The 17488-nt window shown below is 40.6% G+C and overlaps 1 protein-coding gene across 1 annotated transcript in view; it reads right to left on the bottom strand.

Annotated features, from left to right (window-relative positions):
* Positions 1 to 35: 35 nt before the first annotated feature.
* The window catches only part of ATP8B1 (ATPase, aminophospholipid transporter, class I, type 8B, member 1), a gene marked incomplete at its 3' end in the record, with an annotated part of 28596 nt that continues 11143 nt past the window's right edge, over positions 36 to 17488 (bottom strand). Inside the window, exons 11-28 of the mRNA XM_009702925.1 lie at positions 16999 to 17189; positions 16067 to 16275; positions 15160 to 15203; positions 14860 to 15016; positions 13491 to 13679; positions 12622 to 12734; positions 11981 to 12145; positions 11516 to 11627; positions 10333 to 10408; positions 9407 to 9539; positions 7933 to 8218; positions 6958 to 7181; positions 5940 to 6023; positions 4790 to 5035; positions 4399 to 4537; positions 3165 to 3295; positions 2110 to 2313; positions 36 to 351 (exon numbers count right to left, since the gene is read on the bottom strand). Of these exons, the coding sequence (XP_009701227.1) occupies positions 36 to 351; positions 2110 to 2313; positions 3165 to 3295; positions 4399 to 4537; positions 4790 to 5035; positions 5940 to 6023; positions 6958 to 7181; positions 7933 to 8218; positions 9407 to 9539; positions 10333 to 10408; positions 11516 to 11627; positions 11981 to 12145; positions 12622 to 12734; positions 13491 to 13679; positions 14860 to 15016; positions 15160 to 15203; positions 16067 to 16275; positions 16999 to 17189 (3019 nt within the window). The remainder of the gene's footprint in view (positions 352 to 2109; positions 2314 to 3164; positions 3296 to 4398; positions 4538 to 4789; positions 5036 to 5939; positions 6024 to 6957; positions 7182 to 7932; positions 8219 to 9406; positions 9540 to 10332; positions 10409 to 11515; positions 11628 to 11980; positions 12146 to 12621; positions 12735 to 13490; positions 13680 to 14859; positions 15017 to 15159; positions 15204 to 16066; positions 16276 to 16998; positions 17190 to 17488) is intronic.

Raw genomic sequence — 17488 nt, 5'->3', positions numbered from 1 at the left:
CTTGCCGAGACCTCGCATTTCGAATATTCACTTACGGTAACGGGGCATTTCGTGTCCTGAACTCGGCAGCGCTGGCGTCTCATCATCTCTTGTCCTCCCACACAAGGCCTGCTCCTGTCTCGGCCTCCACCCGCGCCCACCCCGGGGCGCAGCCGCTAGCCTGCCGGCCACGCGCACATCCTTGGGAAGCAGGCAGGAGACGTAATTCAGCGCTTTGGGAAGTTCCTTGTTCCCTCCGTTAACGCCACCTTCCTGCCGGCTGCGGGCGACTGCAGGGGGGCAGGCGGTGCCACGCCGGTCACAGGACACCTGATGGAGGTCATTCCGCCGTAGAGAGATGAGAAGAGCTGGCTTGAGAAACACCGGTTTTGACCTAGACACTTAAATTCTTCCTTTCCACTTCGAGTTTGAGACTTTGGAAAGTGTCCAAGTAATAAAACCACATTAGCAAAACAATTTCTAACCCAAGAAGAGTGAACTCTGCTGTTGCCTACCTCGGTAGTAACAGCAGGAACATTTTGTCATTCGGGGAAGATCACTTCAGCAGGCTCCAAGCTTGCTGGCTCTCGAGCTCTCTTCTCGTCTACTTTTTCTTAACTTAATCAAACCGTAGCTAAAGCAGCTTTGCTTTTCATGACCAAAGCCAAACAATTGTTATTGTTTGTCTTTACTGATTAGAAAGACAAGGAATATACCCACCTCAATTTACATATTTAATATTTTAATATTACAGCTGGTTTTAGAGTCCAACATGTGGTAGAGTTTGGTTTTTTCCTTTTTTAATGACCAACCCCTTATCTGTCTCAACAAGCAATTAGTTACCTCCATTCCCTACTTAAACTCCTCTCACACTTCTATTCTTACCCATATACTTATTAGAAGAGAAGCTGTAAACTTTAGGATATTTATTTGCATTAAATTTTTGAAATGTAACATTCCATTAAACAAGAGCTGTATATCATTATTTTTACTATAAAACCATTTCAGTAATCAACCTTAGTCCGGGAGCTGGAAGTAGATAAAAGTGAAACATTCATACATCTCAACTTGAAGGGTAAAAGTATGTGCAAATGTAAAGAGACTCTCATAAAAAACCCCACTGTTTACAGTCTAAGAATTGACTCACTAGCAAGTGAAACATGTTCCATCTAAAAGTGACTTTTCTAGTTACCCATTATTGACAGCTGTGTCTGAAACTGAAATGAACTCGCTTTTGCGAGCTCAAAGGGCAACTTTCCAGAGATCAGATATATCTGGCTATAAATACACTGTATAAGTAGATACCAACATGTTCTAGAGTGGGAAAGAGAGACAGGCAGAGAAACAAAGAGCAAGTGAAGGAAAAAACCCTCTTAACTATTGACTCAGATCTCTTTATTCCAGAGGAAATCAAGGAACTGGCTATGAAAGGAATAGCGGCGTATCACTCGCGCTAACAAGATGCAAAGAACCATCTCTCTCAATTTAGTGCAGCAAGCTGTAGTCAACTGTTGAAGAAAGAGAAAGGAACAGAAACCACACCTATAAATGTCAGAATGCCTAATAAAATCTGACACCGACTAAGGTTTGTCACCAGACATATCTTAATCTCGGCTGTACAAGCTCAAATGAGAATATCTAGACCCCTCTCAAATGACCGATCGGCTGATTTGCCGTTATCACTGTGCAATTTAATGAAATGATGCACACAAGGTAACTGCTACTTAGCAGTTTGCTTTCAAAGACAAAATATGAAATGTTGGTATAAAACTGCAGCTACATATTATTAAAATGTGAAAAAAGTTTGCGATTCCAGGCATCACTAAAAATAAAAGTTAAAATGCTGGGTTTTCATACCCTAGCACACCCTTCACTTTCACATTAAACAGAAATGAGTTGCACCAGGATTAGCAGCTCCGTAGAGAACTCTTGGCCTTTCTGTTTCCAGTAGTCCAAAACCAGGAAGTTCTGTGATAAAACATAAAAATCTTCATATCCTTATGCCACTTGGTTAAAAAAAATGTCCTGAGTTTGTTGAAAAAATATATTATTTTTTTTTGTGCAATCATTGGGATAAAAACCTTCTCCACAAAACGCAGTAAGTCAGCTTGTTTCATGAGTGTCTCTGACTTCTGTCACACTGTTGCCTAGGACCGCATCCAAAGGAGCCCGCTTCTTCCGTATGCTGCGTCCGGAAGCGATAAGATCAGCATATCCCCGCTGATGGGAGAAAGCATAAGCAGAACGACGGCCAGATATCCCTCGGTGAAAAGCACTCTGCCTTCGCTTCCACTGTTGTTGTTCTGTCATGTATTTCTTACGGTTCTTCTGAATCTTCATGCATGCAAAGACAGATTAGATTATGGATTACAAGGAAAAACAGCTTGTTTGCACGTACTGTCTGGGGAAATAACCTGATTTTATTTTTTTTTTTTTACATCTTTAAACTGCTTAACAGGAGAGTTCTCTCGTTTAAATTTTAGAAACAAGAATATATGCAGTAACACATCATCGTTTCAGGAAGACTTACTGTATTATTTTGAACTTCATTATTTTCATTTATCTTTACATGTCTTTCATTGAAGTGGACTGAGGATACGTACTTGAAAGCTATTCCTGCATTCTCACACTGACACTTCTTTAATATCTTTTTAGACAACACTACCGCAATTTTAACTATTTTCGTACCCATATGCTATTTGCCAGCTCAAGGCAGAAGAGAAGCAAACAAAACCTGTCCACTATACTCTGACACGTAACAATGGAACTCCAACACAGCCCAAATAAACCCAGAAGTCAGGCTATCAGTAGCTTCAAAGTGGGTTTCTGTGGTTTTACAAAGTCAAGTGCTCAGCCAAGACAAAAGAAGAACTAGCCCACACGTACCTCTGCATCCCACAGAAGCACACAAGGGAGATACTGAGAAATAAGAACACATGAAAGCAACACTCTGCTTTGGATGGCAAAACGTCATAGCACCAGTCGTCACCCCGGTAGAAGGCAGGCTCGGTCTGGCCTTTGGAAAGCCCTGCTGCCACCCTCCCTGGCCACGGGACCTGAGCTCCAGTCTTGCATAATTCTCCCTAGGGCACAGTCCCTTATTTGTCAGTATTGGTGCTAATGTTGGAGACTCCTGTAAGTACATGCATACCAAAGTAACCAAAATACCGTAAGACTTTACTCACTGTATCACTTTCTGAAGGCCAAATTGTCATTGAAAAGAAACGCTGTGCCACTACAGGAAGTAAGCAAATAGCAATTGATAAAATCATGGTCAGCCAGAGGTACGGTTGTCTCAGAGCATTTGGAGCAGTTCCTAGGAAAAAAAAAAAAGAGAAAAAATGACTTTATGACATGATCAAGTAAACTAGTTATAAAACACAAATGAGATACTAAAAGCTGCAGCTTCTTTCCTGAGGACCTAACACTCAGGTATTCTGTTGCATATCACAACATCAAGCTTTTATTCAGAGACTCTACTATGAAGACAGCATAATAGGAAAGAATTTTACAAAGCACTTCTATTACAACATATCCATATTCATATCAAAGCTCTTTTCAGAGTTATGGGAGGCTGCAAGACAAATGCTTGGCTGAGATGCAGGGCTTTTTTCCTGCTTTAAAGCATGCAAAGCAAGAAAATGTATGTGGTCTAGAAAGCAGGCGATATTCAGTAGAAAAACACCCATTCTCATGGAACTTTCTATCAAACTAAGTAGCAGTCATATCTTTATAAACTCCTGAAATGCATAAAGTATTCAGGTAGAAGGAAGTTATAAAAGAAGTCTAAAACATTACTAAAGGTCAAAGAAAAACATTATATTAGAGGCTACCTTTTTTCAATTGGGTTCAGTTTAAAAACGAGAACATAAAACTGACGGCGTTTGTTATTTAGAGGGAGGGAGGGGAGCAGATCCAAAGCAACATATGAAAGATCTGTCACTAGGAAAATTAGGAAACACATTTTTCCTCAGAAAAAAATTTCTAACTGGCTGCTACTTACACCTCCTTGGACTTCCAGCAAAATCCCAAGGAGCTGCTTGGGTCTGTCTGTCTTACTTTGGGGTTTTGCCTTCTGCCCATCAGTTAGAGCAACTTGGCAAACGCGTACTCTGCCAGATCACTGCATTCCCTTTACTTTAAGCTGCCTCACCAATTTTAACTTAGTTTTCACTTGCAGACTCCCACTGCTGGGCAACGTCAAGTTCCAGCTCATTTTCACTGAAAGGAAAGAAATACTCCCAATAAAGCAACCTGGCCCCAAACATAAACACAACCTTTCCTTGGAAGTGAGTTAGCATTTAACATCATTTCCTTTCACAGGCACCAGGTTCATGCCACGACATTTTGGCCATAGTTCTGCTCAAGTTACAAAGCTGCATGAGGCAGGAACAGGAAACACAAAAAACAAGGACTGACCTGTGAACTGAAAGCCAGAAGGAAACAGAACGTGGATTCCAGCACTGTGTAAGTCAAATGTGACACCAAAGTAAAGCGCAATACTCCCAAATACTGAAAAAGCATTAACAAACGTCCAGTAAGATGTATCCAAGCCAATCTGAAAGCAAACAAAAGCTCCAGATGAGTTTAACAACTCAAAGTTATGTCAACTACTCTGAAGACTGACAGTGTTTTGGTCGAGTCATCTCTCAATCCAGTTACACGTCAGAGAGAGGGCATCAACAGAGAAGAGAGAAGGCAAAAAAAGGGAAGCTTTTTGCATATTGTTACATTTTTAGTAGGCAAATTTAGAAACATGACCAGAAAGTGTTTTCAGAGCAAGAGAGATCAGGAAGCTAAGCTTACTTGCCTGAAAATTGACGACAAATATAAGAGAAGATGCTGCTGTGACAGCAAATGACTGATAATCTGAAGGTGCTTCTCCATCTTGTCCCATGGTTTTAAGGTAAGCTCCATATGGTATGAAGAAGATTATCAATGAAGTTATAGCTCCATGAAGCAAACTTAAAAAGAACTTCTTGTAGTTAAAAAGTAAATCTTTCTGTCCCAAAACATACAGTCTAGGGAACCGAAGACTCAATTTGTCGCTCACATCCTTAATAAAGGGGGAAAAGAAAAAAAAAAAAATTGCTGCAATTTCTTGTTCTCGGTGTGAGCTCTGAAGACTAAGAAGCTCAACTCTACAGTGTCCCAAAGGAAATGGCAGATTTCTTTTCCTTTTCAAATAGCAGTGTGGGCAGCAGGACTCTGCACAGAGTAATGCATGCAACTAGGCAGAACAAAGTCTGCAGAACATCTTTCACAAGCTATCACGTATCCCGTTTCCAGGCTTCTAGATTTTTAGCCCATTATTTGCCAAGCCAAGAACGTCCACAGTTGTGCAGCTCTTCACAGGTATGCATTGTGTTACAGCCCTTTGAATAAGCAGAAGATGGGGGCTATCATTGCATGTCCTGACTTTAAGTCTCTAACAAATACTGAAGTGAGATCTTAATCTGGTACTGAATAAATAATCAGTACCTAATCAGCAGGTAAGCCCTGTATGGAAAAACAAGTGGAGAAGGCCAAAAGCAGTTGTCCCACTGAATTAAAACAAATGCTACACACCAAGACTTCCTGTCAAAGACAGTCATTCAAAATTGTTCAGTCCCTACATCTTCAGCTCAGAAGGGCAAGCAAGGAATATCTTTTCCATTAACAAAGCTGCCCATTGCTGTGCTGTGTGAACGATGTCATGGAATAGCAGGCGCTTAGAAATATTTTTAACAAATGTTATTAGCACTGAAGGCCTCTGACTCGATTAACTTCAGCTGCTTCAGTAACCCCCTGCTTATTGTCTCTTACCTCACACACTGGGAAGAGGAATACATTTTTAAAAGCCAAAAACCCAACCAACCCCGCCAAAATGTACATAAAACAAAGCAACCAGTTTTAGTGTAATTAAGGACTTGATGTTAGATGCCTTTGGATTCATCTGTTGTTAACAACATGGAGAATACCTGGTCAAGCAAGCCAACTAGCAGCACCGGGAGACTAGAATACAATACATTGTACAGTGTGATGAACCAGTCTTCATATGCTGTCTGCAAGAAGAGGAGGAATTTCAGTAGTTAATGATTTCTTTTTGATTACACCCTTTCCTTCCAATTCCTGAGAAAATGCACACGTGCTCTATTATAGCATTAAATGACCTGTCTCAGTGTTTACCCAAAAGGCAAGCAGCACCTGAGCTCAAAGCTCTGCTGAAACTATTTTTAGCCTGTGCTAAGGTGCCCTACTCCTTACAAACCATTGGTGTTACCTGACCTGGAACACTATCAAAACTGAACACCTCACACTAATTGTCAACCTGGTTTACAGCTGCACTTGTGACTGTGATGAGCATTTGGCATCTCGCATACAAGTCTGGGAACCCTGGTTTCTTTTTATGTTCTTTTTTTGTTCTGTCCTAGACATCCACAGTTTCCATCACAGCAAACAGCATTAACCTCAGGCAGGGCTGTTTGTCTGTGACCATGCTGGTCCATGCAATGACATGTGCCTGTCTTTTGGTTATGCCCATGGAGGTGCATCTCAACTCTTCAAGTCCTTTCAACACAACCTTCAACACTGTATGAACTTCAAACACTGCCACTTACAAGCAGCACATTTCAAGTCATTCTAGCCAGCAGTTCCAAGACAAAAAAATTGGGGTTTGGTTCCCTACTGATATGTACATGCACCATCTCACTTCACCTAGGAATATCTTAAGTAGCAGGGCTGGGAAAGGTTTCTGGAACAGCTATATAACAATCTCTTCCTCCCTGTACAATCATGATACTGACTTGAGTGTTCTGAAATCAAAAGCAACTGCTTAGCTTATAACTAACTAGCTTAGTAGTTATCACCTATTCTCCTCCAGAAATTACTGATGATAACTTCACGTTCCCATCATTTCCCAGGTTAAGCCTTTGTTACTCTGCACTGACAAAAAGGAAGATCTACTTGTTAATATTACACATGAGCATGCCTTCTTACCTGGGCAGAAAAGCCATTAAAGAATGAATACCAGATATGGACCAGCGTAAAAGCAAAGTTTTTGTAGAAAAAATATCTTAAAAACTTGCACATCCTAATGTAAGACCATCGTCCATGGACCAGCAGCAGTCTTTGGAGGTAGCGGAACTGCCCAAAAGAGTAGTCACTTGACATGACGGCTTGCATCCCTTCTTGGCCACTGATTCCAACTCCAATGTGGGCAGCTAAGTTAATGAAACAAACACCACATGATTATGAACAAAGGGAGAGGAACAACATGACCAAGGGTAAATTGTCTACCAGCTCCTGTCTCTGATTCAGGTCCTTCTGCCCCATTTTATTTCTGTATGCAGCACAAAGGCTGCATTAAAGACTAACACAACAGTGCATAAGCCCTTCCTTGCCCTGTTATTTACTGCTCACGTCTTCCCCGTTGCTTAGATTCTCTCTCGGTGCTTGTTCCATCAGAATGGACGCCGAAGATTTGACCAAGGGAGAACTAAGCGGTGAGACAGAGCAAGCAAACCCCTGAACAAACTGGCCAGGCAGTGTACAAGTGCACTCCGAACAAACGACATCCCAGAAGTGTCTTTCTCAGTGGGATTTCTCAGGAAGCACCAGTTGCAATACAGGATGGCTAATGCCTCTAAGCAAGGGGCAGCTAAGCTATTGCTTTGTTCCATATATTACGCTTTTGTAACCCACAACACGATAGCAGATGTAATTCAAGTCCCTTCTCAGGGTATGTCTACAGAAAAAGCTAAAATATATCAGCAAAAACCACTAACCATTTCATAAAGGGCTTCCTCAAAAAGGGAAAGCACAGGCATAGAAGCTAACAAAACCCAAGTGATGTTAACGCGGGCAATGAAACAGATGGTAGAGTCTTCTGAACAAAGAGTAAGAGTGAAGAGACTGCAGAAGAACACCCAGAAGAGCTCTCTCCTACTGAGAGAAGTTTTACAGCTGCCTTACTTTTAATCATGTTTACATCATTGGCACCGTCCCCAATAGCCAGAGTAATAGCTTTCTTGTATTTCTTCACAAGCTCAACCACCATGGCCTTCTGCTTTGGAGTCACTCGGCAGCAGATCACAGCCCTGCATTCGCAGGCCAAATCAACAAAGTTCTTCTGCTGCTGTTCTTTGTAAGCTTCAGCCCTTCTTCTCTTCTCAGTTTGCTTTTTTTTCTCTTCCGCTGTTCTAGGGAACTTCAGTTTAAGTTTCTTTTTCTTCTTTTTTTTCTCTAGCAGGATTTCATTCTGTGCAACAAAAATATGTTTCCTTCTACAGTATTTCAAATCATACTCCAAGTACTGCCTATACAACACACTTAACTTCATTATGCTCCCATCACCCATTTATAGCATTTTAATAAAATGCTCGTGCAGAGGAGCGAACAAAGAGCTACGGAAACAATGAAAAGAATGTACCTGGTGAGACTAACAAAAGCAAAATGCTTGGTTTTAGTGTCACAGCACTTCTTGCGGACTTTAGAGGAATGTTTCTTCTGATGGAAACAAATTCATTTTTTAAAACATTCTGGTATTTAAACTTCCCTCTCTATTTCCCCATCTCCTAAAGGAAGTACAGCCATGCCCAACACATGTGGAAGTGTCCTCTAAATACCCAGGTTAGCTCTGGGGCAGTTCAGCTGGGGTAGGGGGTAACAGAGACTTGCAATTTTATCTGATGCTCCTGCTACATTACCTCTAGGCAGCCCCAGCCTGGTTCCGATGCCTTATACACAGATGTACATTTCTTTATACAAAATAAAGGTTTAGGGAGGAAACACTGAAACATGGCAGACAGTCCTCAGCTGTTCACTGGACTTTCTCCTTTAGAGGTGTCTGTAAGAGCAGCCTGCCAGCAAGGGTGGGTAATAATCACTGAATTACTGCTAGGTACCTCTCTGCTAAAAGCTCTTTGCTGCTTTCTAAGCTTCTGTAAGAGCACTATATTGCAAGACCGAACACGAAACTTGTCTTTTGTTTCTACTTTTTCACTCCTGTCTCTCATTTCAAGCACAATTTCTGTGCCTATACTGAAGCCATGCATCCTGTAATGCTGGCAGGCATCTCTTTCTCTTTTTTTTTTTTTTTTTTTTCCCTCCCATTAGACCAGAATCCCCATGAAGAATAAATACTCTGAAAAATCAGACTGTGCCTTTGCAGAGGCTTGGCTTTACTTTCATGGCAGCTACCAGGGTGATTTGAAAGGCCCAAGACATTCCTTATTTTATTGAGTGCTATTTTCAGTCTTCAAAACCAAAAATATTTCTGAACATAAATATCAAACAGATGTGTTCAACCAGCGGCACAATGGCCAAAGAATTTTCATTGATTGGTTTAGCATAGCAGACAAACGAACAGAGTCCTCAGTGAAGGACACTGTGACTTGGTGGTACGCCCAAAATCTCAATTACACAGGAGAACATCTTTTGTACCTACCAACCAGGAGCCGGTGATTATTAAAGCACGATCTCTACTACCCTGGAAGAAGGGCTCGTTCATTCTTAGAGAGGAATGTGTGCTTGATCCAGCTCTGTTCCTCTGGTTTTCCAACCTAGTTTGAAGAAGAGCACTGGAAAGAGAGGTGGATACCATTACAGAAAAATCCAGGATAAGCTTCAAGGTTTATCAGTCCCGGACCGAAAGCCTGCAAGAAAGAAACGCAATATATCCTGCAAGGACTTTTTTTGCCATGTATGAGTGATGTTCTAAGCAGTGCTAGAGCAACAGCGAAGAGAGGATCACGCTGGTTTGCAAATAAGGAAGAATTTGGAAAAATTAGTCAGGGATAGTTGCGACACTGTTACAAGGCCCTAGTTCTTCTCCCAGCCCCATGTTGGTTTTCCTTGGGTCTAACCATTTTGACAAATTCTTTATGACCAAGCGCTGAATACCTTGCGATGCATTGTGTTTTTATAGCATAGGTCTGTACTGCTTACAGGAGCATGGGATAGGGTGAAAGACCAGCTAGGGTAATGCTGGAGTTCAGGGACAGGTAGTGAGAGCAAAACCTGGCACCTACTTGGGTTTTGGAATAGAGAGAGACCTGCTTAGCCCACTCCAGGTGGGCTCCAGACTTGTCTGAACTACAGGACAAATTTAACAGTAACAGTTGTTGACCTAGAACGTATAACCTCCTGCAAATAGGGTATCACCACATCTACCCATAATTATTAGGTTGCCTTGTAAAATTACAGATCTGTAAAAAGCAAAGAAACGACAAGGTACAGCTGAAGAACTGCCAAGAAATACTGTTCCGTCATTGAGGCGTCACTGCGAGATAAACCAATGTTACTGCTGGGTTAATTTTAAAAATGGAACATTTTTAATTCCCAGAAAAGAAATCCTTTGTGGTTCTCACTTGCCTGGTATCTTCTCCATAGCAGATTATTGTTTCCTCTGTTAAGAGTTCACAAGAAAATCCAATATTTTCAGCAGTTTCTAAAAAAAAAAAAAAAAGTATTTACTTAAAATTCTGTCATGAGTCACTGTTGGGAGCAGCCAGAAGTACCCGAAGTCCTCCTAAGTTATGTTTCAGTTATGAGAAGTTCCCTTTCATTACCACAGTGTGGATGAACAGGAAAAATCATACATAGCCCAGAGGAGCCAGGGGAATGCTTGTTAATTATTTGTCATGCAGCAACTGTGTGGCAATGAAGGTGCAGTGGGTGATGGATTTAAAGTCAACAACAGGGACTTGTATTTCCTATGCAACATTTCCTATGAAATGTACATTACTGTGGTGGAATACATCATCACAAGATGTTTTGAATGCAAAAACCATTAGTGACCTGGAAAAGTCTATCAGCCAATTCATGGAAGAAAGATCTACCAGGGCCTATTTAACTAGATGGTGGAGATGCCGTCTCCATGTCAGAGAGCCATTACACCAAAGGCACAGCAAGAATCAAGCACAGGGTATGCCACACTACCTTGCCCTGTCCTTACTCTGGATTCCTTGAACCAAGGCTGTTGCCAGTGTCAGAGAGATGCTGGTCTGCCTGCACCTCCATCCAGGCTGTAGTACAGCCATTCTTACTTACAAATTTAATGCCATTTTTTGAACTGACTTAAAATGTGTTGCCAGACTGCAGACTAGCAACTACCAAAAGAAAAGCAGATCAGGCTCTGTCAGCAGCACTTGTGATTATTTGAAAAGTAAGTTTTCACTGTAAAAAGACAAGTTTTGGTACCTGCCCGCAGAGCCAAGTAAGCCTGGTGTTAAAAGCAATTTGTCCTGCATTTGCTTTGCACTAGGAAAAGCAGTAGCTGGGTATTTCACCACAGAAGACAGTCACAAAATCAGTCATCTAGGCTAAACTGTTGGAGAAACAGAAGTTACACAGAAGCCCATCCAGTAACTCTGGACTGGGAACAGCTGGGACCAAATTCTGCATGTTGTAGAAATTCCTCCAGTTTTGATTTAAATGGATTTTCATAGTAAGCTTTTCTAGAAACGTATGCTTTATTTCTAGTCTGCATTTGTCCCAGTTTATCTTCTAGCCTTTATTCTGTTTTTAGTAGCTCTTTGGCTGTAAGTAAACTCACCTTTTTTGTCACCAGTAAGCACCCAGATTTTAATGTCTGCTTTTGAAAGTCTGGAAATAGTTTCTGGAACTCCATCCTGTAGTTTGTCTTCAATAGCTGTCGCACCAAGCAGCTGGAAGATATTTGAAATACAGGTATTTAACACAACAAACCTGTATAGAAAACTGATTCATTTTCAGTAGAGAATGAAACTATTTTGGGTATGTCTTCAAGCCAAGGTACAGCTCAAGCTAAGAATTCAGTAAAGACAAACTGTTGTATATAGAAGTGACCACACTGAAATACATGTACTAAAATACATTTCCCTTCATTCTATTGAAGTCTAAAATTTGACGTGGCTCTAAAGCCAATAAAATACTGAAAAGATCTAAATTAAAATGTCCTAATAAACAAGGATAATTTATTTTCAAAATGATCTGTTTCTTCTTATATAAAAGTACACTAGAAATTCAAAGCCTGACTTACAATCAAGTTTTTTTCTATTTCCTCATATACTTTGTCCAGAGCTTCATCACGATTAGTTGTAGCTACACTGGCCTCCACAAACTTTTTATTCCATGCTTCAAATTCATCATGACTAATGTCTCTATAGCACAGGCAGAGTGTCCTGAGAGTTTCATTTGCAAAAATCTGAAAAAAAAAAATATTAAAAAAAACATATCCACAAAACAAAATTCATCATTTGCAAATCTAAACATAAGAGTTAAGAACATAAGCATTTGGTAAGTCTGACGAAACAAATCTGACTGCACAATTAGTCCTGGGTATTTCAGAAATGCCAAAAATTAAATTACAGCTGACAAGGCAGTCTGAACTGAAAGACTGAAGAGGTCACACGTAGTACAGCGTGTAGTGATCTGGAATACTGATAACTATGAAAAAAAAGCGTGTAGACAAAATTTAAGTTCACTTCTCATGAAAAGACAGTGAATGCATTTTTAAGAACATGCATGAAAACCTATATTGCTTTGATTGTTTCTCAGGTTTGAGGCAGAACCAATTATAGGCAGGCATTTATTTTAATAGCTTAGGAAAAGGAAATTAATAAAATTATATTATAGTCTGAAATAAACAATTTTAAAATGGCATATAAAATACAAACGTACATCTAGTGCTTCTTCTGTAGCTTCTCTCTTTAGATTCCTTGGGTGCAACCGTTCATAAATTACTGTATCAGCCCCTTTACAATATAGCTTGATATTTCCACCCGATTCTCTTACTGTGGAGAAAAATATGAGAGGTGAGACAAAATGTTAGAATACATTTAAATAAAGGAATAGTTTCAGATTAGATTTTTCAGTCTACTGCTGTTAAGTACCAAAACTACAAGATCATGTTTCTTTTTCATCACCTCTAATATTGTTCAATTAAGTGACTTGGTTGGCAATTGCATTTCCTCTTCTCCTTCGTGACAGGAGAGGATATTTAAACTCCTATGGATTATGTTTTTGATAAGGGTTCCTATAGTATTATCATCTCATTTGCTCACAGGAGCTGGGCAGAGACATGGGCTAGAGACACATTGCACCATAATTATAGCCTTAAAAACAACAGATATCAAACTGATTCAAGACTGACTTTTTTAAAAGACAGTTAAAAATCAAAACTGAAGAGCTATTTATACCTCAGCCTGCATACCTAGTATTCCAATAGCTAGAGGAACATACAACTTATTTGTTCTCTGGGGAAAAAGAGGAATAAGTCATCTTTGCAGCATTTCTTCAAGCTTCTACTAAAGGGACCTAAGATTGTCTTCAGCAGAGGCCACGCCTGAACACCAGGACTGTCTAGGGAACACATTTGCACGTAATTACAAAGCCTCTCTTCTGTTATCCAGAGTTATGTGGATTAAAACCTATGAAAGGACCGTGAGATACACAGCCGTAATTCTTGACTTCAACTTCCCATGCACATACTTTTTCACCTATGAAATACAAGTGACCTTTTCTATAAAGCTTGGTTGTAATCAGCTTACCAATGACAGACATCCGTTTTCTATCACTGTTGAAATCCAAGATAGCAAGGACGTCGTAAGTTCTTTCAATCCCCATTTCACTTATAGTGATAGTATTTTGTGTTCGTGAAAGAAAAACATAGCCAAAGTTTCTGGCTGCCGTAACCAGGGCCCCTTCGTCTGGGGAAGCTGCTTGGTAATTGAGCTGACCTGTATGATTGCAAGAGTGAACAGAAGAGAAAGCCAGGATGTACCTGAGCATTACAGGGGCCCTCGGACACCACAGCTAGAAAATTCACACCCGTTCTTTAGAGTGATTGAGAGCTGGACATGCAAAGTGCTTTCCCTTTCCAAAGTGGGGTATAATACACTGCTGCAGCACCCGATAGCAGTGCATACAGAGGAAAGGGACAAGGGACACCCTCCCCCTCTTTTTATTACAGGTACTTCCCAAGTAGGATAAGTCACTGAACCCTCTCCTCTCCAGGTGTAAAAGCAAAAACTGTAACTTCTCTGTCTCCAACAGACAAAACTTAAATACCTTAATTTCTCAACACATTCATTTAAGCATTTTCAAAGGAAGCTCCAAAAGACAAATCCTTGGCCACAGACACCAATACAATGTAGTGGAATCAACCCCAAAAACATTAGTAGGGAGAACAAGAAAAGACAGGAGACTGTCGGTTCCACAGAGAGCTCTCAAAGATGCGAGTAAAGCAGTATTACTCCTCAATGTTTTAATTTAATCCTCCAACTTTGTTTTTCACATTCATGAATTCTTCTCTAACTGTTCACCTCTACATTTAGTTTCTGTCACATTTTTGTTACTCATTTTGCTTATTTGCTGCCAGTACTCTTAGGACAGACATACATGATTTGTATACATCTGTGGGGCCACGAGTCAAGGAGTAGGAGCATGAAACCCTCATGCTGAAAACACTTGTTTTTCCACACTGAAAACAAGCTTCCAAATAGGTTTGTACTTTCACATATGTATGTGGAACCAGAGACTATGCTAGTGTCATTATCATTTTGTTTGAGGTTTATGCTTTTAGACTTTAAAGATGTATTTGAACAGAGAAAAGACCCATAACATGGAAACACAAGACCTCTGTATAGACTGTTCCCCTCCCTTTCTAAATCTGCTGTTACTTAAGATGTGCATTTGCCACAACTGTGACTGTTATAAAGACAGTCCTCCTTCCATAAAGGGTCAGATAAATTCAGCAGAGGGAATAGCATCGGCTCTTGCTTTTGTTTCATTTAAAAGAGCAGCCTAACACTCTTCACTTACAGGACCAGCATTAGTTTTGGTCCTCTCCCTTGTGCAACTGGATTTGAATTATTGTTTCCCCTTACACAAGAAAAAAAACACAAACATAAAACATACCATCCGAAGTGTCAACCATGACTGTGTGACAAATGGCAAGCAGAAAAAAGAACTTTTGAATTTCTGGCTCCTTTCCAGATTTTATTTGCTCTATCAAATAGTGATCATAGAATGAGAACTTTCCATCTGCGTACATGTTCCAGCTGAAATCCACTTGCTGCTTAGAAAACAGAAGAGACAGTCTGAGTTATCTCATGTGCAATTGCTTTGTGCCTACCAGCACCTCTTCATACTTTGGCAAGGGAACGTTCCCTGTTCTACAGACCGTAGGGACATCACTGCCAGATTGGACTAACCTACCTCTGGGTGGCTCTGAAGCTGCCCTGCTCCGTCCCTGCAGTCTCCTGCAATGCAAGCACCATCAGTTAGAAGGCACAGGACAGAATGACAAAGTTTTTACAACACATCCACAAAGTAAAAAATAGATAGAATATCTACCACACTAGAATAGCTCAGATTTTTAAAAAACAAATTCATTCACAGCTGCAGTACCTTTGTATACTAGTGACACTAAAGCAAGTAAGAAAAAAACCAAAAAGGATGCAGTGGAATTGTCATAAAACATCCATGTTGGCTTAACATAGCTTTCACTGTCAGAAATTCCTCATCTCTCTTCAGAGAGAGGATGTTTAAAAAGCACATGGCGTTAGCAGACTGCATTCTTTGTTATCTGAACCGACCAAACACTAGCTTTGGAGCACATATGCTGCATATTCTAAATATTAAAATCCAGGCAAGATTAGAAATGGAAGTAACTAACACTAAAATGAAAAACTGATGCTCTTACTAAATTTTCTTATTTGTTTCTAGATTAATTTTATCACTGAAGCATTTCTACCAAAAGTGAAGTATTCTGTAAATTACTAATTTCTGACTTTTCTGCTGGGAAGTTTCCTCTCAAGTCCATCAGTTTCCACTTTTGAAAGGGGAAAATGGTAGGAAAATACCAACAATTCAATTTTACTGCAGCTTTACTCAATGCCAGGGCTAAATTGTGAAAGTTCAGTTGAAACTAAAAAGACTCGTATGCACGCCATTTCAAACAAGCATTAGAATTCCTACTCCTTTGTAATAGACTGGTCAGAGGCTGCCAGCTGTGCTCCACAGAGACTTGCAGGGCCTTCCCTCTGTGCACCGGTCACTAACTGGAACTCCTGTGCTAGCCATGGTTTTCACTACAGGGCATATCAGCGTGGCACAGACTTACCGTATCTTTGGCCATTTATGCAACATTTTTTAAATGTCATGATGTTCTGTGTAAGCGTTCCTGTCTTGTCAGAGAAGATGTAGTGGATCTGCCCCAGCTGCTCATTCAACGTGGTGGTTCTGGCCTTCGCAGCCGTGTCCTTCTCAGGGTAATACATTTGCAGGTCCCAGTTTATAAAATAGCTTTGGCCCAAACGAATCACTTCAACACTAAATGAAATTTAAAAAAAACCACAAAAAACACTACACCACACGTTCTCACTCCCAGCTGCATGTCATATTTCAAAGCAATGACATATTACCAGATCCAGGGGACTCCAACTATTTTCCGGGACTCAAATTGCTCAGATAGTCCAGGAGCTTAAGACAAAACAGCTGCACTTACTGGCACATTACAAAGCACCATCACCTCTACACAGGCCACTTGAAGCCATGTTGGACCACAGAGCTCAGCTTGAACAACACTGCAGTAACAAGGGAAAAGCCTCTATGGCCTTATCAAGCCAAAAGTATCGATGGTGCTGCTCCCATAACAAACAGAAATCTCACTTGGGAACAGTGTTTTAAGCACAGTTTGGAGAACAGCAGGTAGGAAGCTGGAGGACTGTTGAATAGGATTTTTCCTTTTTTTTTTTTTTCTCAAGTAGTTTCCTTCACGCACTGTGACTGCAGAATTAGCCTGAGAAGTTAAATACTAGCAGGATCAAGTCTCCAATTTTGTCAGAGATCATTGGTTGGGAGAATTTTTTTTCCTTAGTCAAAGTGCAGAGCAGATATGCTCAATACTTAAGACAGAAATAATACACTTTCCCATCCAATGTAAAGCTGCATTTGTACCACCAATGGGAAATTAACTCCATCCAGCACTACTCTAAGTTAAATCATTCAACCCTACCACCAGTTCAGCTATTAAAGGCCAGGGTATTTACCTACCTCACATAGAGGGAAATGGGAACCATGGTGTTCAGAACAATGATATATCCCCAAAAGTTAAGGAAGCCACGATACGAAGGACTGAAGTCTTCTGCATCGTAGAGGTACCAAGACGAGTTGCCAATCTGCTGCTCCCAGTAAGTGTGTCCAATGGCAAGGCCAGCCGACAGCAGGATGAGGACGACAAAAATCTACCGTGTACACAGAGAGGCCTGTGACACTTCAGAAACATTTGCTCAACTTAAATCCCAAATCTCCATGTTCAAAATGGAATATTACATGTATTTGTAAGTAAGAAGGGGAGTAAACCTTTCCCACAAAATGGTCTCTTCAAATAATCTGAGTTCTAATTTTAGTCTACTCCCCAAGCATCGTTGTCATGATCTGATGTTTATTTAAGCAGGTGGTGAATAGGATATGCAAACATGCTCAGAGCAGAGGCAGAACCGCAGTCGTGCTGAGATATGTGCCTCCGCCTGCCAAGAGGCCA

This window comes from Cariama cristata, unplaced genomic scaffold (genome assembly GCF_000690535.1).
Source record: "Cariama cristata isolate BGI_N322 unplaced genomic scaffold, ASM69053v1 scaffold11276, whole genome shotgun sequence".
Taxonomy (NCBI): Eukaryota; Metazoa; Chordata; class Aves; order Cariamiformes; family Cariamidae; genus Cariama; species Cariama cristata.
Note: the sequence above shows the minus strand (reverse complement) of the source record. Positions and strands in the feature narration are given on the sequence as shown.